A 21,555-nucleotide genomic window follows, 5' to 3' on the forward strand; every position below is an offset into this window, starting at 1 on the left:
TACTACCACATGGAGCAGTAGGAGTCGAGAATGACTTTCACTGGACAGAAACAGTGTAGCAGTAAAATCAATTACAGGATCCGGACTATCTCAAAGCGAGAGAGCAATGATCTAGTAGTAGCTTGTGCTTGTAAGGACATAGAAGGTGAAACTTGCGTTATCTCTTTGAGTCGCCTTGATAAAACATTTATCATTGTCCCTCTTCCTTTCTAAACACTGACTAGTTGTTTTTTAAATGTTTACATTGCAGATAGTGCAAAAACGGGAAAAGAATGACCAAAGAAATTGCAATACATCTACAAACAGTGTACAAGGTGGTCTGTACATAGTGCTGGTTTCATAACACATACACTACAAACTGCATGTAAATGTAAATAAAGGGTCATATAACCAAATTGTGGTGGTTAACCAGATTAATCAGAGAGTACATATAGAAAACAGAAACATATGGCAGAGGAAAAATTTCTGTATATAGACACCGTTGTTTTTTTTACTGTTTCATGTATATATAAACAAGAATGGAGTGCCGAGGAGCCAACAAGGCTAGAAAGCACTACAGCAGATACGTAACACAAGTGTGTCTCATCCAAAATCTCAAAATTTCCAAGGTTTCTTCCTCTTATAGTATAAGCGTTTTTTTCTTATCAACATCACCTCTGGGTTTGCTCATTAGAGAAAAATCAAAGTTAAAATTGTAATCATTTATATTTGAATTTTTTTTTATTATTTTATATGTATATTTATATATATAAAAAAGTAGTCACTAAATTTTTTAGATATATTCATTTGGCATATTAAGCTGTGTAAAAAGGAGTTTAGAAACTGAAATAAATAAATAAATAAATAAATAAATAAATAAATAAATAAATAAATAAATAAATAAATGTATGAATAAATAAATATATACAATAGATAGAAAATGTTGGTTGTCGCAATTATATAAAATAAATAAATAAATACATTTTCTTTTAGGGCTGGTCTTTGTCATGTGATTTTTCTGTATTTGTTGTTGTTGGCCTTTAGACCAAGAAGATGTGAAGAACATTCTACAGAAACTGCTGATCTTTATTTGGGGTTCATCAGACTGAATGTGATTAGTTCATTCTGAACAAAGCCACGTCCACGGTTATAAAAGGGTGTGCAAACTTATGCAACTTATGTTAGTATTTTGTCTTGTTAAATTTGTATTTTTCCCTAAAACGTTTATATGTAGTAACTTCACTCTGAGGAGGGGAAATGTCTTGTGTGTAGACTTTTTATATTCATATAATTATATGTGAAAGCAATCCTTTGTAATATGATTAAAACTTTATATTTTCTCTAAGCTACATTAAGCTTGTAGATCCAGTGTAGATGTAAGGAAGTAAATCTGAGGTCAAAGGTTTACAGAACTGCATATATTTTAGTCATAGATGTATAGGTTAACCATAACATAAACCATAATAAAGACCCTAGAATGAGTCAAATGCCTTTATTGAGCATATTGGACGCTTGGTCTAAATCTATTTAGGCTTAAAGATTAGCTTTGAGTTTTGTATACGTAATCATATTGATGGTTCTCCCACTCCATACCAAAAATAAATGACCTTTTAAAATAGATCAAGACCTAATGGTGTCATATGTTTTTCAAAATTGTCTTACAAAAGCATCCGGTCCATCTCTTTTATGTTTATGCAGTGAATAACCCAGTGTTTCACACACAAGTAAAAGTCATTACACATCATAATCATAATCCTGACTGTCTCGGTGTGTATAAGATTATCCTGATTGTGTGTGTGTGTGTGTGTGTGTTATCACCTCCAGACGCTCCTCAGCCTGTTTGCTTGTGATACAGGAGATCTAAAACAGTTCATGAGCTCCTTATAGAGCCATGCCACTTAGTGTGACTGGCAAAGTGCCATTTCCATGTCACTTAAATCATTAAGACCAGTGATTTCAGGGATTTTTTTTTCAGGGAATTTAGTAGGGCTGAAACAACGAATCGATTAAATATCGATAATAATTGATCATGAAAATCGTTGTCGACGAATGACGTTATCGATTAGTCGGCCAGAGCACGTCACCACACATTCAATCACAGCGTTGTTCCAGGCGCACATGGGAAGAATGGCGGAGAGTACGAGCATGTTGGATAAAAGTGTGTGACCCAAGTCCTCTATGCATGGGAGCATTTCGTATTAAATTTCGGGCCAAATGTTGTAACTTGCAAACTTTGCAAAGCGGAGCTTCAGTGTCACGGAAACACGACAACGATGAACGAGCACATAAAACGGAAGCATGCGGCAATCACAAATAAAGGCGAAACTTCAGGACGGCAAAGTTTAATGCAGATTTGTCATGCGCCATATTTGTGTGCTTAATGTGTTGGTCATTCACACAGAACGTGTTTTATTCCTAATTCCTTTTCCATTATTTTTCAATGAATGGGATATATGAATGCTTGATCGTTGCGCGCGCATCTTTTGCAGTCCCTCGCGCGTCTCATGTTCAAATGATTTCAACTTTTCCAAGCAGCGCAGCTCATCAATGTCACTCACAGGACATTGGACCAATCAGAAGGCCCCAGAGGCGGGGCAGAGGTGGGACAAGCTTCGTTTACGGTAGCAGGTTGTCATGGCAACTTCATGGCACATCCTGAGCCCTTGGCTTTCTGTATGGCGTCAAATCCGGGCCATAAGTATCGTACTAAAGTATCGTACTATTACTATCGTAATAAAATATCGTACTCGTAAAAATAATAATAATAATAATAATGCACGAAAAAAATAAAACACGTGAATCACAAGGATGCTAGTTTGTTCTATCCAGCATGCTAGTGTTTGTTATTCCAAAAATTACGTGTAGAGTTTTATGCAGATTAGGGGGCGGGATAAAAGTCCCCATTGGTCCACTGCTTCTCAACCTACTGCCATTCTCTAGCCAATCAGTAAAGTGACGTCAGTGACGCGCGACTCGGCTGGTGTTTGAACCTGTCTTAAGTAAGTGAGAAGACGGGCGATTACACACAGCTACATGTAATCGATATCAATGTATACGTTAGTTAGATGCCCTTATTGTCCAAGGAATCAGGTGTAAAATGTCGAAAATGGTTCTTAAATGTCCCAGTTGTTTTGTGCAGGTGTGGAGGACATGGTGCTTTCTTCCTAGAGGAGCAGAGTGCTGGGGTTGTGCTTACAGAGACTGAGTGGATGCTCTGACCACAGGCACAGTTTAGGACACACACTGACCCAAACTCCACATCCTGAGACTTTGGAGGATATCTGTATTTATTAGTTTTAAACTGTGTGCAGCAAATTGTGGAATAAACGTGTTTTAATTACATTTATAGCATCACTTTGCAATGCATTTAACCCTAAATCCTTCTGCACCTTTTATGGTGGCATGCAACTCCATAATAATGTTGATCTGTCTCTAAAACACAGACAGAAATAAAGAGTCTAGAAATAAATTCTAATTTAAAGACTTATTTTGAGCTTGACTCTGACAAGAAACCATTGTTATATTATGAATAAACACCTCTCTCGACACAGAATTATAAAAACTGCAGCAATAAAACTACTGCAGTGGGAAGAAACAGAAGTGCACAGTCAAATACTTTAAAAATATTATACAAAAAAACAACTATTTTATATATCAAACAAGTTCATCTTGTATAAGCAAGAACACTACTGTAATGACAGCCCTGAACAATCAGACTAAAGCTTTTTTTTATCTTTCCTGGTTTTTGGAACTGTGTTTATTAACGGTCATCTTGAAAACATTGCATGGGGAATCTATGCTTCATTACAGCACCAGCATGGACCTGGTCATTTCCTGATCATTGCATATGTCTGTCTCTGATCCTACTGACCCTGACCCTGTATCTGACTGACCTGAGCCTATATCTGAGCCTGTATCTGACTGACCTGAGCCTGTGGACACAGTGATACAGGACTCTGGTTTAATACAGAGATCAGAGTAAACACAAAGTGAATTACATTACTTTAAGGCTCTACATTTCATCATGATGAAACTGAACACATGAGCTTAGCGCTGCTAGCGCACTACTCTACTGCTTGAGCAACAATAACGCTATGCTATGATGCTAATGATTGTACAATGATACACTTGTCCAGTTCATTAAAATACTCTTTAGCATAATAACAGGAGGTTTGACACGATACTACAATAGACACACATATAAGAAACCTTATACGTATTAATTAAATCATCTCACTTGCTTAAGACAGGTTCAAACACTAACCGGCAGAGTCGCATACCTTCTGTGTGAATGCTTTATCTGCAGGCTCACAGTGTCCAGTGTTTATTGTGTAAAGAGCGCTGCGTTACTCCTCATTCACAATGTAGATGATAAACAGTGGTAATAGTTGTAGTGCAAGACCGTTCAGTACTGTCAAATTAAAACAGTTGGATTAAAATAAACAAACAATATTTGTTTATGCAATAATAAATAAATAAATAATGCAATGCACATTTCCTGGAAGACTTATAACTTGGTAGTCTAGTAGTTCTGCCTCTTAAAGAAACACAACGGTTTGTGGTTTAATTTTTAAAAGGTCAAAAGTTTTCTGTTTAAAAGCTGGAAAAAAAACCATTGTGGTAGTGTAAAGTTTTAGTTTTACGTTCATATTTGTAACACATAATGGGCAAATTTAAGTTGAAATAAAAATAAAAAGGTATTTCAAAATGTGGTGTTTTTATCCGATTCATCGATAAATTGAAAACAAAAAAAAAGCCCAATTATTTGATTATGAAAATAATCATTAGTTACAGCCCTAGAATTTAGACATGTTTGGATAGTTGTGATTAAACGAGCACCTAGGAATTTCTTTAACCTAATCTCTATCTAACGAAAAATACTTGAGGAATTATATTTTGTTACTATACTACTGTATTATTTTGGGGGGTATAAATACTTTTAATTGAGTGAATACAATTAGAATTCATGGTAATGAAAATATATCTTCATTTTTTACTTGTGTTGTTGGTTTTGTTGCTGAGTTTTGTAATGGGCTGTTGTATTTTTGCCCTTGTGAATGTAAGATTCTTTTACTTTTACTCTTTCAATTTTTCTTGAAACCTGCATTATTCTCATTAGAAATCTCAAAGGTCTCATCATCTTTCATCAAGCCAATAACAGAATGCCACACATCAATCGAAATAGTTTCCAGGCACTTTATTATTTTACATTTCGCTTTAAATTTACATTCATCAGCATGGAAATAACTAGCAGGAATCAGTGCCAGTTGGTCATGTGCCTTCACCTTTCCACCTTCTCATGCTACACAATGTAGCTAGAGTTGTAAAGTTGTAGCTGTTTTTGTGTGTCTAAAGATGGATAAAGCCACCATGCTGCAGTGTTGACCCTGAGGATGAGTGTCCCTGGCCCTACATCTATAAAATCTTTCGGTATGCTGGAAACACGTGAAGAATAAAGACTTGTATAAAATGAGGCGTTTCCTTTGCCTCCCTAGAAGGCGTGAACTTCATTTCATTTGGTTCAAGGTTCTTTATTTGTCGCATATTACATTATATCACTTACCCGTTGCAACAATAGAATAAATAGAAAGTAAATAGAATGTAATTGTGAGAAAACAGGAGTCAGAGGTGTAGACGCAAATGCTGGTTGGTTGATTATAAACAGTTTAAAAAATCAGTGAGCAAAAAAACAAACAAACTGGTGAGAGTTAAGCAATGTTCAACTCGACAGTAACCAGAGTTAAACAGGCAGGAAAATATGAAGCAGGGATTACAAAACAGGAAGACAAAATGCAGGCTTTGTAACGTCACATACTTACAAAACTGACTGCTTACTGACTGATTACTTTGCAAAGAAACAGGGAAGTGAGCCATGCTTTTAAATAGCGACAAACACGACTTAATAGTTGAACACGGTTAAAGGGACAGTGACTGTGAGCATGGGAGTGCAGAGGCTTTCTGAGTAGGTGAGTCTGGTGGAAGTGTGGAAAGTTCTGGAAGTCTGTGATGTTAGTAGACGTGGCGATAAACTTCAAGATTCAAGAGTTTATTGTCATATATAAACAGTGTGTTACACTATGCAATGAAATTCTTACACTGCGAATCCTCCAGCAGCCTAATACATACGTTAAGGACATAAACAGAAAGTATAGAATACCAGGTTTTTTGAAATGACAAATTTATAATCACAAACTAGTGCAGAATGCAAGAGACAAAAACTTATTGCCTGTATGATGTGTAATATAACACAAACGTAACATAAGACATACATACAAGTCCTGTGGAGGTAGACGGGTTCATGTTGCTTATCTGATAGACATATAACAAAATATAATAAACCTATAGTAAAATATGGTAGTCTATGGAGAATGTAATGAGGATAAATAGAACGGAATGGAATGTATACAGTTTATACAGATCTGTGTGTGTGTGTGCATGGAAAGATTTCCCTGATTTGTACATGTGTCTCTGTGTGTGAGGTATTCATCTACAGTTGTGTATGAACTGTATACATTCCATTTCATCCTCATTACCTGCTCCACAGACTACCATAATTTACTATATGTTTATTATGGTATTATTTCTGCTGTTTTTTCTTTTTGGGGAAAATGATCCATTTCAAGGTAATAGCATTAAGTCACACTGCAGCACCATTTGGTGGATTTATTTCTAATAACAAGCATGGTGTATGGGTTTGACTACATTGCTAACACATAATCACATTTATTTCTCTCTTTAAACAAAAGGGGGAAAAAACAGGAACTATCTATATCATATTTGTTGTTTGTAACTTAACAAGGTCATGAAAGCGTTCTTCGGAAATATACGTTGCGTGTAAACTGTAATAGACAATCCGACAACAGCCGACAATTTTTATTACCTGTGAGTTTTGAGTAAACAGCTTTTCTGATTGCTTTTCAGTACAGATAAAGGAAAGGTGGAAGCAGATGGGATGATTGCACATACACAGTATTTGCTACAGACACAGTGGACCTAAAAAGACCTTCTATGATTCCTTGAATACTGAAATTCATGAGTCATCTGCAGATCCTGGTGTGTGTATATCACATGGCATCAATATCGAAGCTGTTGCCACATATTTAATTCATGAATTCATTCGGGTTCGGGTTATTGCGTCCTTATTTTATTCGCCACTCTTTCTGTGTCCAATATTTCTTTGTAATATTTTGCACATGGTGCTACGTTATGGCACAAAGCTGCTGCTCAACAGACTTTTTGTTTAGCGCTGAGGGGGCACCGCTGCAAGGGTGTGAGTCTGTGTGTGTATGTGTGTGTGTGTGTGTGTGTGTATGTGTGTGCATTCTGCAGCTGCCTCGATATTCTATTACAACAGTGACTCAGGAAAACATGTAGAAACAGCTTTATTTAAACATTTAGTCTGAAAAAAAAATCTTTTAAAAAGTTTAAAATTGATCTATCTTGGAAAGTAGATTAAGAACAGTTTAGAAATTCATGTTCCATATTTATATAAGTATAAATGTCTTTAGCTATTATTTCATGATATTGTTTCATAATATGGCATTTTCTGTCTATTTTAGCCTGTGAAGTATGTTCAGACGTGTAGTGCTTGCCATGTATTTGTGTGTGTCTGGTGAGACGGCGCATGCAAATTGAACTCCCTCAAACCATGATCACCGGTTGTCGTGGAAACGTCGAGTAGCTGCTGCTCGACAGCCGACGATGGCAGTAAACATAAATGTTCACACAGACGCCCACTAGCTGAAGGCGACTGCTTGTTTGGATGTACTGAAGTGAGACACGCATGGGCAGCCTGGTGTGTCCTAGATCGATACAAATAAGAGTTAATTTTAGACCGAATATATTCTTCCAACAACCATTCTTTTCCTCCAATCTGTTACTTCTTATTGCCCAGATTATGTGTGTTTATTATAATAAATAATCGTGATTTTTTTTTACAGATACAAAACCTTTGTTTATGGTACCTGGAATTGAAATCTAACCGAAGCACCTCATCACTAAACTCCTTCCTTTTTCCATATAAATAACTTCCTGTCCATTTCTCCCCTCTCCTTTCTTCTGCACGATGAAGTCGTTGCGTCTCACCACCTCCTCGTCTCCTCCCTTTTCCTCTGTGACATTTCTGTGTCTCGTAGCAGATGTTAAGATGGCCTTTCACTTATTTTAAAGCAAAAAAAAAAAAAATAAGTACACTCCTACTCTTTTCTCTTAGGTCCTCGAGTCACTCCCCATTCCTGAAATGTCAGCAGAGATTTTCCTAGAACTAAATTACATGTAAATATATTCTCATGTGAAAAGTTGCTTTTGTGTAAACCATCTATTGTTCTGAGCAAACCCAACTGAATTAGAAGTACAACTAAATGCATGGTGCATTAGTGCAATTCATACTAAATCACAGTAAATAAACCCTTTTATGGTGTTTACATTCTTCTCAGATCTAATGGATGATGCAGGCTGTTCTAAATCGTCTACAAAAAAAAAAAAAAAAAAATCACACCATAATCCGCATCTCCACGCAACATGGATTACTCATGAATCTAAGAAAAGTGTTTATATGTAAAAAAAATTAAACACTGTGCTAAATACAGCCTCAAAAATGATGATATTGTATGTACAATCCTGGCTCAAGAGACTCGGACTCACAATAAGTGGGTCTATAAATCAAACTAGACAATTTTATAGCTGGCAGCAGATGCACTGCACTGTTAGGCTTCACAAGGAATCAGCACAAAAGATATTTGGACAATCCAAGTCAAACAGATGAATGCATGGTTTATGTGGTGGTGGTAGTATTATCTTATCAGGTGGATACAGTGTGAGTGGGCATGGGGTATACATACTGGGGTTAGTTCACACTGCCATGCTGAAGATTTTTATGAATCTGACTTTTCAGGATAAAATTTAGTTTGAGGATAAAATAGTTTGAGATTCAATTTTTAAGGCGTGGAACAACAATTAGAAAAAAAAAATCTAGCTTTCTTAACTCAGTAGCTTTATAGATTAACACAGATGATGGAAGACATACTTAATTCTGACATTAAGCCAGAAGGGGTTTTTTCAATTTCCAACAGCAGCTCTGTCAGTAGTTCCACAGTTTTGTATAAAACGTTTCCATAGTAACATTGAGTTCACTTGCCGGACAATCTAGATAATCCATACATCCAATCTTTTTCTGTCACACTTATCCTACACAGGATCATGGGGAACCTGGAGCCTATCCCCAGGGACTCAGGGTGCAAGGTGGGGGACACCCACACGTCACACACACACACGTTCACACACTATGGGCAATTTTAAAGATGCCAATCATGTCTTTGGATTGGGTGAGGAAGCTGGAGTATCCCCTAGTGCATGGGGAGAACATGCAGTCTCCAGGTACACAGGGCTCAAGAAAGAAATCTAATCCCCAACCCTGGTGGTTGCATGGCAATAATACATCTAATAATAAATGAACTTAAATAACATGGTGTATAATCATTGAAATGGTGAAGCTTTTTATAAGGATTCACAATTTTATGGAAGGCATCTCCGGTGTTACAGATTTGTATTAGCTAGGTTTTCCACCACAGCTTCAGGAGAGATTTTTCAGCATCAATATTAATGAAAAACAGCTGTGTTTTTTTTTTTTTGTTTTATTAACTTCAAGTAAACGAAAAAGAGAGGATGGTGAGGAAATTGCTGTAACTTTAATTACAAAAATATATAAATAAAATATATATAAATATAAATATGTAAAAAAAAAAAATTAACATGAGCAGTGATACCTCAGGTAGTTAAGGCTCTGCTCTCAATCCCTAGCACCAACAAGTTGCCAGTGTTGGGCCCCTGAGCAAGGCCCTTAACCCTCACTGCTCTAGTGGTGCTGTATTATGGCTGACCCTGTGCTCTGACCCCAACTTCCAAAGTTGGGATATACGAAGAAGGAATTTCACTATGCTGTAATGTACTGTATATGTGACAAATAAAAGCTATTCTATTCTTCTTCTATTCTAATACTACAATTACAATCATTTACAGATTGCTGTGGTATAAGTCACTTTGTTTCATGGACACTAGTATGGCAGATGACTGTGATTTACATAAAATCTCAATTTCAGAAATTTAGAGGTAGGCTTCTAAATTCTTTAAATCTTAAAATTGTAACCTGTAGATATGTTTGAAGGCCAGTCTTGGTAGTAATGTTCGTAAGAACATTGGGAAGAATGTACATTTATTCAATACACCACAAAAAAATCTTGTTTATGTAATTCATTCATTCATATTCAAATAGAGTTTAAGATCCACCATACTATTATTCCTCCACATTCCTACTTGGAAATGATCCAAATTTCTTTCATATTCTACATTTCAGAACTCAGATTTTTAATGATTCGTGTTTAATGAATCGTGGTCCTATTAAAGAGAGCGTTAGAGATATGAGCATGACGTTGTGCAGAGCAGTGTACGAAGCCTGTGAGTGGGTTTAGTGTAATTAATACTTCTATTTATAAACAGTGAATCAAACATGCTCCGAGCAGAATGAATAATATGATGAGCTGCTCTATTAACAAACCCACTGCAGAGCGTTCTGTTTATCAGAGCGGATTATGTAATGTTAGACATGCCAGGATTAAAGGTAGAGACTGAGAGAAATAGCGAGAGACATCCTCATTGGCTTAGTCATGTAACCGCACAGACTCTAGTCAAAGAGCTGAATTCACACATACACACACACACACACACACACACACTTAAAAACCATGCATACCAGCCAACATGAAACATATACTTAGATCTGCATTCGTCTAAATAAGGCCACACACAGACTCACACACAGACACATGTGCAATGCATAAAATTCTGAACATGCTTTAGCTATGTCCTATTCACTGTTCAGGATTTTCATGGCCTGCTATTTTGCAGACCAATTTTACAACCCCATAATGCACCACAATAGATAGTGTATAAATAACGTAGCCTAGCAGTCATAGAATACCCATACTGCACTATTTACGCATTTAGTGAACTCACTAAGCAATACATTGTGCAACAATAGCAACGTCTCTTTATAATTTTGCAACTGAAAGCACCAGATTAATTATTTAGTGAAGTCATTTCTATTGTCATATACGTTCGTGTTATACTCGGTTGTTTTAATATCCATACACACTTATAACAGCCCCATCTGGGTCAAATTGGAAACACAACACCGGATCCTATATAGATTAACCCAGCATGAGGTGCTTTTACCCCAGTGAGGTTGGATAGATGTTGAACCAGCAAGCTTGATATTTCAACCTTGTATGCAGGTTAAAATGACTACGATTCATAACTCAATATCATCTGTGTATTAGACATGTGCCATATTGATTTTTTTTCCTACTGGTGATTTACCATTTTAGAAAATTGCAATAAATTATGTCATTGTTCCAGAAAAATGACAGGAAAATGAGCCATCCCAGGTTTAAAGAGTAATAATCTTAATAATATTATCAGCTAAGGAATCGTGAACTGCTTACTGGTAGTGGCAATTGTGAAGGTTTTTAAGCGATTCAACAGATTTTCAACAGAATCCATTCACAAACCTAAAATCTAATATCAACATGGCTGACAGTTTTCTTTGTTGATAGGGTTAGCTGCTCAAAGTGTATGAATGCATCTGTGCTCAAAAAAAAAAAAATACAGCATATTTAATCACTTTCTAATTATCACCACCATTAACGTTATTTATCTAAAAGGTTAAATATACTAGTCTAATATTAGCTAAGTGGAACATACTGTACCTTTCATATTAATGTTTAAATAAATAACATGAGAATGCCAGGTGAGATGGGGAAGGGGTGGGGCATTCAAGCCGTTAATATATTAATTAACTAATAATAATATAGTGATTTTTTTTCTTTGGTTCACTTAAAATGCTACATTACAATAGCTGTCAAGTCAAACTAAGAGTAGGAAAAAACACAGTTATTTCCTACATATTGTCTAGTTAATAATAGTCTGATTTCTTTTACTTCAGATTTTTTTCCTGCTGTCTTTTCCTCTGTCCATAAGCAATTCCAGAAAAATAAATCTTCACATATCGTACCTGTTACCATTCTGGTCCATGTCTCCAAACCAGCATGCTGTTATTCATTATCAATCCAATTTGAGTCACATCGACCCAACTGCCTGACCCAACAAGCAGAACCTAGCAACTGAGTTGTAAAAATAACCCAGAGTGTAGGTTTGATGGAGGAAAATAATTGTGAATAGCGAGGTTCTGAACATTGTTTGTGTTTATCTGGAACATGACTAATGTTTCAGAGTGATGAGCAAACCCATGTAATGTAGTGTATGAAATCATTTATTCCATTCATGGTAATATATAAAAATCTATCTAGTGCTTCTTATGTTTCAAGGTAGGGGATAGGAAGTAAGGGACTGTTGTGAACACAATGTTTGTCAGGTTTGCATTGTACTAATGAGCACACACATAGAAACACACATGCAACACATTAAAGGCAGTATAAAATGGCAGGACATGTTTGGAATTGATAAAAATAAACCCACACACATATGCAGACACACACAAAACCACACATCACACAAAGGAAGCCGGACATTTTTGACTGCACATGCAGACAGTACACTGCGCGTGACAGTTTGATGGCTAGATGGATCCCTGAGATCTGCCGTGTGTTGTTCACCAAGCTTGGCTCATTCTCATTTTCCGATCAAGACCATTATGATAGCTATAGATTCACAACCTGAGCCAGCATCATTCCCGTCACCCTCAAACCAAGTACTTAATGACGTGCACGTTCCATGCACTAACTGTGCAATCTGCACGCCATGTGTGAGGCGGAATGCCTACGACTGCACCGCGGTTCTGGAGAAAGCGGTGATTTCATTTTGATCAAAGTCACCGTGCTCTGGCCCAGAGCCCTGCGGTTTGTTATGGCTTCTACCATGGCTCTAATTGTTAAAAGGGACAGACGGCCACGGAGTAAATATTATTGCTAACCTGATTTCGCTGCACAATTCTTTCTGCGTCATCGAGAACAGCAGGATGAGGGACTTTAATTAGCTTAATTTTCTCCAGAGGACAGTGATCCTTTCACATTTTGCAGTTTCCATACAAGAAATTGAATTGCAGGAAAGCTAGTTTGCTGGTAGGAAAATGTACAGTATATACACAGAATAACGTTCTCGGGTTGATTTGAGATGAGAGCTGGTCAATGACAATATTGGTCTCAAAACAGCTCGTCCCAGCACTTCAGTGTGGAAAGCAATCCCGGGCTGGCGATGACAGGTTGGGTCTCGACTCTGACTCAGAAGGGTCACTTTCTCATATCAGCCACAGGCATGTTCACATGTTTTAGAGACGGGCTTCCCAGAATGCCATAGAGGAAGGAATGTGAGTGCTAACCCAACCCATAACCCACCACCCCCACAACCCCAACAAACGCTCCTTGGGTTTTAATATAGACTATCCCAATTATTAAATACTCCCCCTCTGAGTTGATTTAACCAGTGTGTTTAGTATTTTATCTTTACACAAAACATATCCACCTTGTATTGGTAAATTATGCAGATCAGTACAGTGTGTACAAAAGGAAGGTCAAAGGGACGTGAGTGTAATGTTAGAAAGCCATGTGTACTGTAGATATAATAACAGTATTACAAAGTTCTGCCTTAGGGGTTGTACAGCCTTTAGTTTGCTTTGTAGAATATTTGGTTATACAGTCAGTTAAATAACTGAAGCATGTTCTCAGTTTTTTAGGAAATATACAGTATTCTTAAAAACACTATATGTACGAAGACAAGACCCTGGTAATTGCAGAAGGAATAATATTGTGTTGTAGAAGAAGTCCACTCTGCAGTATTTATGTCAGCTCTTCTCATTTATTACAGATTATAAATGAAAATGTATGTGTATATATTATTAATTGCATACTGCTACTGATCAGAAGGTATTTCTTTGGATTATGCAAAGAATTTAACATGCCCACATAGAAACACTTACACGGAATGGCTGGCATTGTTTAGAATAAAACAAAGAATAAGAATTTGTTAAATGTTAAATGATTTGCAGTCCCTTTTTATACAAGGACAGAGCTACTTGTATCACCTAGTTCAAATATCACATGTGATGTTTATTTAACATTACAGAAGTAGTCTCGGGTATCGTATCAAGTTTCTGACCACGAGAGAGATTTCAGAACTGATGACTTGGTGGTTTCGTTGTAAGATGAGTTTTTTTTGTTGTTTACTGTGAGAGAGGGGGAAAAAAAGAGAGGCTCTGGTGAGGGAATGATTGTTTATAGCTGCTATAATGTATGTGATAATAGGAATTAACTCAGCTCTTGAATGTTCCATGACATTGAATGCAACTATTATGTTTCCTATGTTTTGGAAGCAATGTGTTGAATTTGCTGTGGTATAAAAGCAATAAAACAGCTCAGCTGTTGCAGGAAAATAATTCACTTTAAGGAAGTTGTATTTTGCCTGCATCACACGACCTGATTGTTGATTATTTTCCTAATGCCTGTGCCATGATGTCAGTCAGTTGAGCTAGTCAGTGCCAGGTAGAGCAGAAAAACCTATAGCAAAGTAACTCTTGTGCAGTCTTGTGATTCTAATTGCATTTGCCTTAAGGACAAACTGGTTGCTATTTGCATATAATGAACCTTTCATCTCCGAGCTATTTGTCGCAAACAATAGTCTTTTCTTTGAACTAATCTTCTCTGCTAGTAAATGTCTCTTTTCTCTTAAGTAGCATCCTTGACAAGAAGAGACTCATAATGGGCGTGGCCTGACGCGGCCCCGCCTTTATGCAAATTTAGCGTGGAGCCTTCACGTATCCACGCGCTCAATGAGTCCGTGTGTGCGGCGCTCCAGGAGGAGTGTCCGAGTGTTTACACGAGTCAAACCGCTCCTTGTGTGTGTGTGTGTGTGTGTGCACGCGCGCGCGCGTTTGTCTGTGTGTATGTGTGTGTGTGTGTGTGTGTGTGTGTGAGAGAGAGAGAGAGAGAGAGCGCGAGAGAGAGAGTGCACGCGCGTCTACGTGTGTTTATGTGTGTGTGCGTGAGTGCGCGCGCGTGTGTGTGAGCGAATATGCCGTCGCTGTGGGATTGTTGCCGCTTCTGCGCGACACATTGAGAAATAAATACGAAGACCAAGAGGAGCGACCGGCGTCCAGCCATGGGAAGCCAAATCACCCGTAACGCCTTGTATGGTGAGGAAGTGACCGTTTAAGCCACACATACATCCAGGCGTTTATTGTCGTGTCTCATTCTGTGGCTGAGCGTTTATAACGACGAATGCCGTTGACTATAGAAGTGTCATAAACGCCGGGATATAACGGGTGTGCGCTTTATGCTTTGTTCCTGCGTTGATACTGTATGATAATGTCCTGTTATACCCTGTAATGTCATCCTATTAGCTCCTCGCGCACCTTCAAGCATTACAACCGTTCGCGCACTGCATCGGAGAGAGAGAGAGAGAGAGAGAGGTGGTGTGGGGGGCTTCGAGTCTTCATTTGTCATTTAATGCGAATTAACGGAGAACTTTCACGTTTCCACACTTTACACAGCGGAGACATCAATTTTTATCTATATTGAGAGCTATAGAAAGACCTTCTATAGAGATGCAAAAAAAAAGCCAAGAGCATTAGAATTATATGCAATTGCAATTATTCTAAGAACTATATGTACTTTATATCTAGTACACATTCAGTGAACTAGATCAATGTCCTGTCACTGTTCTTGTACTGTATGCAGTGAATACTAGAACTATAGTGTAGGCTCTATGTGTGAACTATATGTACTTAGTACTAGAACTATTTGTACTTAATACTAGAGCTGTAATAAAACTCAGTACAACAAGTGTATGCTCTCGGTTGTACCATTATATACACTGATCAGGCATAACATTATGAACACTGACAGGGGCCGTGAATAAGACACCTGTTAGTGGGTGGGATATATTAAGCAGCAAGTGAACATTTTGTCCTCAAAGTTGATGTGTTAGAAGCAGGAAAAATGGGCAAGCGTAAGGATTTGAGTGAGTTTGATGAAGGGCCAAATTGTGATGGCTAGACCACTGGATCAGAGCATCTCCAAAACTGCAGCTCTTGTGGGGTGTTCCTGGTCTGCAGTGGTCAGTATCTATCAAAAGTGCTCCAAGGAAGGAACAGTGGTGAACCGGTGACAGGGTCATTGGCTGGCCAAGGCTCATTGATACACGTGGGGAGCGAAGGCTGGCTGTGATCCGATCCAACAGACGAGCTACTGTTGCTCAGATTGCTGAAGAAGTTAATGCTGGTTCTGATAGAAAGGTGTCAGGGCTGTTTTGGCTGCAAAAGGGGAACCAACACAATATTAGGCAGTTGGTCATAATGTTATACCTGGTCGGTGTACATTCAGTACTAGACCTGTATGCATTCAGGACACAGTATGTACTTAGATTTATATGGACTAAGTACTAGACCTGTAATAAATGTTATTTGATTAAAAGTAATCTGAAGTAGTCTAAAGTTCTGTCCTGATCCCTTATTGAGACACCTTATTCTGGCCTGGAAGCTATAGTGTGGATGAAGAGCAACCTTAAAGCTGTTGTCATCATTGAATTATTAAAGGTATAAACATAGATTGTCTGTACTTGTGAGTTTGCGAGTGTGTGCATGTTTGTTGATGGTATTCCCCTGTTTGTGAAACCAAAAGTAATTTTTAGATGAAACGATTTTTGACAATCACAGTAGGCCTGAATGGTGCAGATGGAGTCAATAGAGTGTAGAATGTGTGCCCTGTAAACTGTTGCATAGGGTTGATCATTTTAATATGTAATAACATTTACAGAATCATTTTGCAGCACTTTAAAAGTGAAAAGGACACAATGCGGAGCTTATTATGTGCTCTTTGAGTCACTCTCTCTTTCACACACACACACAAACACACACAAACACACTCATGCTTTGTTTGTATGTCTCTGTGCAGCTGTCTGGCCTCAGGTTAAATCCCGTGCACAAAGCAAACCATCATTCGTCCTAATTTAGACATTGTCGTATATCCAATTAGGCAAATATGGCCTGTGTGCAATAAGCCAGGCTCTCGGTGTTGATGCACGTTTCTCCTTTCCTCTGATGTCAGCTCAGATTTACTGTTCCCTCACTGTCTCACTTCAGTTTAGGATCCTGAGTTTTTGGGTGCAGTCCAGTATACACAGACATCTTCTTTTTAGGCTTCGCTCCAAGGTCAACACCCAAAAGATGATCAGTCATCCAATTACAACTGATCTTTTAGGTGTACTGCAGGTGCAAGCGTGAGATCAAGGGTTTGAGATCTAGAGGTGCTTCTGGCTGGACAATATATCTTACTGAGCTTGTATCGTAGATTTTTGTTATGGGTGGGGTTTTGTTGTGTGTGTCAGGCTCAAAGAGATCTGGAGATGATTTTATTAGGCTGTACAAGCTAGAGCAGAACTGTAGGTTAAATGCTTTGTAGTGTAAGTGTGTTCAGTTTCTCACATAGATTTTTGGTTGATAAGATGAGAATATCTCTGAAACTCTGTTGAGGTATTGACCTTTCTCTGTCATGTGATCATGCTGTTTTAATGAAATATTGATTAGCTGAATGCCAGGATGCTAGAAAATGGGAGCCAACACGCCTAATAATAAGGGTGTGGATGCTTGTTGTATTGCTTCCTGTTTTGTCCTGGTGCGATCACGTAGTCTGAAACAGTCAGTTTCACTCGATTTTCTGAATCATATTAAGTTTGAATTTTTGTGTATAACAAAGACCATAAGGACAGGTTCATATTTGCTGTATTATATATTTTATATATATTATCATACTCTCTTTACTCTCTATACTCTCATTCCTTATATTTTTCAGAAGAATTTTGTTCATAAAATCTCTAGTCATCGTTTATAACATTGATGTTTCCAACTAAAAATGAGCCACTGCAAGTAAATGTATATGTTGAGACAAGATCAGATTGTTGTTTTGTTTAGTTCTAGTCCGCAACGCCATACCCGTCTGTAGGTTTCAGGCCTGCCAAGTCCGATAAAGTCACGAACATTCTAGGAATGTCAGCAGAGGTAGCAATGAAACGCGATTACATCAGAACCCAATTCCACAGACAAAGGGTTTTCAGTGCAGTCCACTTCCCCTACCTGGAGAAACAAAGGATTCTGTAGTTTGATATAAAGGAAGACTATAGGGAGGGAGTCTTTGTGGATTTATAGCTGAACTTGAAAAGAATAAGAAGCACTGGAGTAAGAAATTTGATTGGTTGAAAAATAAATTGAAATTCAGTTTTATGTATAAAATCATGTTAAACCTTGACATGTCCCTAGTTAAAATGTTTTTATGAATCAATTCGCACTGTTATCGCTTGTTTATTTGATAAATCGAATATTAAGTGTTAGATTTCGCCTTTTGTTTTCTTCTCTTTTAAATCAGGTCTATATTAGAAGTAGGTCTCATCTGATTCAGTATAAAAACAAACATCAGTACACACCTTTACCGCACCTGCAGAACATTTTTCTACATTTTTTTTAGCACAGTAAGTGTGTTCAATGTTAAGTTCAAGTAAAGAACTTTTTTAGTAAAGAACCTTGAAAGAAACGGCTAAACAATAACGGCAGTCACCCGAGACGTCTTTGTGAAGTGAAAAGTAGACTCGTGGTTAATCCTCCATAAGTGCAAGCAGATAAAGGAGAGAATTGCAAAGCTGATTTTGTAATTCTGTGTTATTCAGCTTTTTGAGGAGCAGTCAAGTGTGCAAAGTACAGATTTTTTGTCACCTTATATCACCATTAGCTGCACTTCTAGATGTACTGTATATTCAGTAAACACCAGCAACACAGCTAAACAATAGCAGTGCAGAAACGTCTCCTACTCAATATCCTAAATCTGTCATCTTCCTGTTCTTCCTGTTGAATCTGTCATCATTCAAGTTGTCACACAACCAGTTTAATGCAGTTCTAATTAGAGGATTTGGTGCTTGCATTTTCATTATTGAAAGCAGTGGTTCTTAAAGCGGGGTCCAGGCACCGCCTCCGCGAAGGACAGCCAGTAGTTATGCATATTGAGTAGTTGTAGTATGAGGCCTGTTTTGGGGCATCCATAATAAGCATTGAATTTATTTTTCATGTCACGATCGACGGTAGATCAAATAATTCATTTGTTTATACTGATTGAAAATGGTTTCCATTCTGCCGTCAGAAGGTAACACTAGTGTACTGGTAAAAAGGTAACCTCTTTGACAGGTTAATAAGCTGAATCCAAAGCTCAGTGTGACGAATACACTGTTTTGTTTTATTACACATTTTTATTGTAAATAATAAGCGCAATAATTGAATAGTTGGTTGATCAGAGTAGGTCCATTGAGTTTTTTCTAAATGTACATTTATGAACGTACATTTCATAAATAAAAGCTTGAGAATCTCTAATACAGTGAATACACAATGTTTCCAAATCAGGTTTATTTCTATCATCACAAAGAAAGTATTTAGAAATGAATTTGTAAGTTATCTGAATAAGCCAGCCAGAGTTGATATTGGCAAAGATGTCGACGTGAAGGGAAACCTTGTGTATATTTTTTACAAATATATTTCTCAAATCTACTACATTACATTATCTATTTGACAGCATAAGGATTTTGGACTATAGCGTCACAGTTAGTAAACGTATCATCTCCAGCAGAGACACATCCAATATCAGCGCTTGACCCGACTTTGACGACTGAGGTCTGTTAGCATGGGGTGTCTGAAACATATGCGTGTGGATCAGGTGGCACCGGTGCTTAGTAACCAGGCCTGCTGTCTCTCTCCTTCCTTGGGTTCATTGTGATGGCTCACTTAAGCCTTGTGTCTAGCAGCACAAAAGTGTATATGACAACATGACACTTCGACAACAAATCATCTACAGACACGTCATGACTCTTGAGAGCTACAGGAACATCATGCTGGAGAAGTATAGCTCACTAAACAGTCTGTGTTCTTGGTAACCAACAGTGTGATCAGTGTGAATTAATGCTAAATGTTAGTGCTTCTGTGAATAAATCAATGAAAAAAATAATCAATGATCCTGAGTTTTTATATCGTTTTTTAAGGGAATTTATACAGATACATTTGTCAGAGCTAACATTTATTAACAGAATAACACTGTTCATACTTTTTATCCATTTACAGGTACGTGGAATTTTGTTGACTGTCAACAAAACAGTTGAATTCCTGGTATCACGTACACCGATCAGGCATAACATTTGTACCATCAGGCTCTCAGTTGTACCATTATATAGACCGATCAGGCATAACATTATGAGCAGTGAGAGGTGAAGTGAATAAGACTGATGATCTCCTCATCATGGCACCTGTTAGTGGGTGGGATATATTAGGCAGCAAGTGAACATTTTGTCCTCAAAGTTGATGTGTTAGAAGCAGGAGAAATGGGCAAGCGTATTGATGATGACTGGATCAGATCCCATGGAGGCCCCACCCCACAACTTACTGGACTTAAAGGATGCTAACATCTTGGTGCCAGATACCACAGCACACCTTCAGGGATCTAGTGGAGTCCATGCCTTGACGTGTTTTGGCAGCAAAAGGGGGACCTATACAATATTAGGCAGGTATAATGTTTTGCCTGATCATTGTACATTATAAAAGCTACAAACAGTTCCCTCACCAGCATCTTCTCTTCAGAGAAACTGCAAATTTGTGAAGTTTGTCCCATATTGAAATGCGTAAAGCTCTAAAAGTTACAACACACTGACAATACAGACTACTTCCAGACTGCTAACTGCATCTCCTCTTAGATATATCATAACATTTTTGATTTACATTTACGTGTCACATTCTTCAAACACATCCCTGTGCGGAGCTGTTATATAAAATTAATCAGTCAACGTTTTCCGAGTTGAATCCATACATCTGAGAATTCTCCAGCTTCCTGTATTTAAATTATCTTGGGGAGGTTTTGCTGACGGCGTTTAGGTTGCCAGGTTGATGCAGTGCAGTTGAGATCTTGACAGCTCATATTGTATACCTCGGTCATTTTTGCATGGCAAGGACGTCTAAATTATTTATGCACGCCTGTCTCTCGTCCACGTTGATAAATATGTAGCTGGCCAAATCCAGCCCCGTGTACACAAAGTTCCATTTACAGTGTTTACTGACTTCCATACAACGCACCAACCATCACTTTCCCACCATTTGTTGCTATTACCTACTGTGCTTTTCTGTACAACTGACCTCAGAACAGCTCAGTGTGACGAAATCCTGTTCTAGCCATTCTGTCCAGAACTCAAGAGACTGTAAACAACATCTGATCTGAACAATTATTTCTCTACCAGAACATTTATAAAACAGCTATGATTATGGAGAGTGATTATGGAATATCAGACCCTGTTTGTACGGTAAACATGCTCAGGATTTTTCAGTTTACGGTTTGTTTGGAGACAGGTGTAGCATTTCCATTAGCTAGTATAATTTGGCTGTTTTGTTTTTTTTAAGCCCACACCCAAGCCAAGTAGGCACCTGTCAGCGGTACAAAAACGAGCTGTGAATCTGAGGCGTGTGCAAGTCAGGAAGCACACTTTTTTTAGTGT

The 21,555-nt window shown here is 37.8% G+C and overlaps 1 protein-coding gene across 2 annotated transcripts in view; it reads left to right on the forward strand.

Moving 5' to 3' along the window:
- The window catches only part of neurl1aa (neuralized E3 ubiquitin protein ligase 1Aa), a 91,041-nt gene that overhangs the window by 25,246 nt on the left and 44,240 nt on the right, over window positions 1-21,555 (forward strand). Inside the window, exon 1 of one of the 2 annotated variants that reach the window (XM_058380189.1) lies at window positions 14,930-15,178. The exons of the other annotated variant lie outside the window; for it this stretch is intronic. Coding sequence (XP_058236172.1) covers window positions 15,145-15,178 — 34 coding nt within the window. The 5' untranslated portion in view covers window positions 14,930-15,144. Of the gene's footprint in view, window positions 1-14,929; window positions 15,179-21,555 lie in introns of those variants that run through there. 2 annotated transcript variants of the gene reach the window in all.

The sequence above is a fragment of the Hemibagrus wyckioides genome, linkage group LG26, assembly GCF_019097595.1.
Source record: "Hemibagrus wyckioides isolate EC202008001 linkage group LG26, SWU_Hwy_1.0, whole genome shotgun sequence".
NCBI classification, from domain to species: domain Eukaryota; kingdom Metazoa; phylum Chordata; class Actinopteri; order Siluriformes; family Bagridae; genus Hemibagrus; species Hemibagrus wyckioides.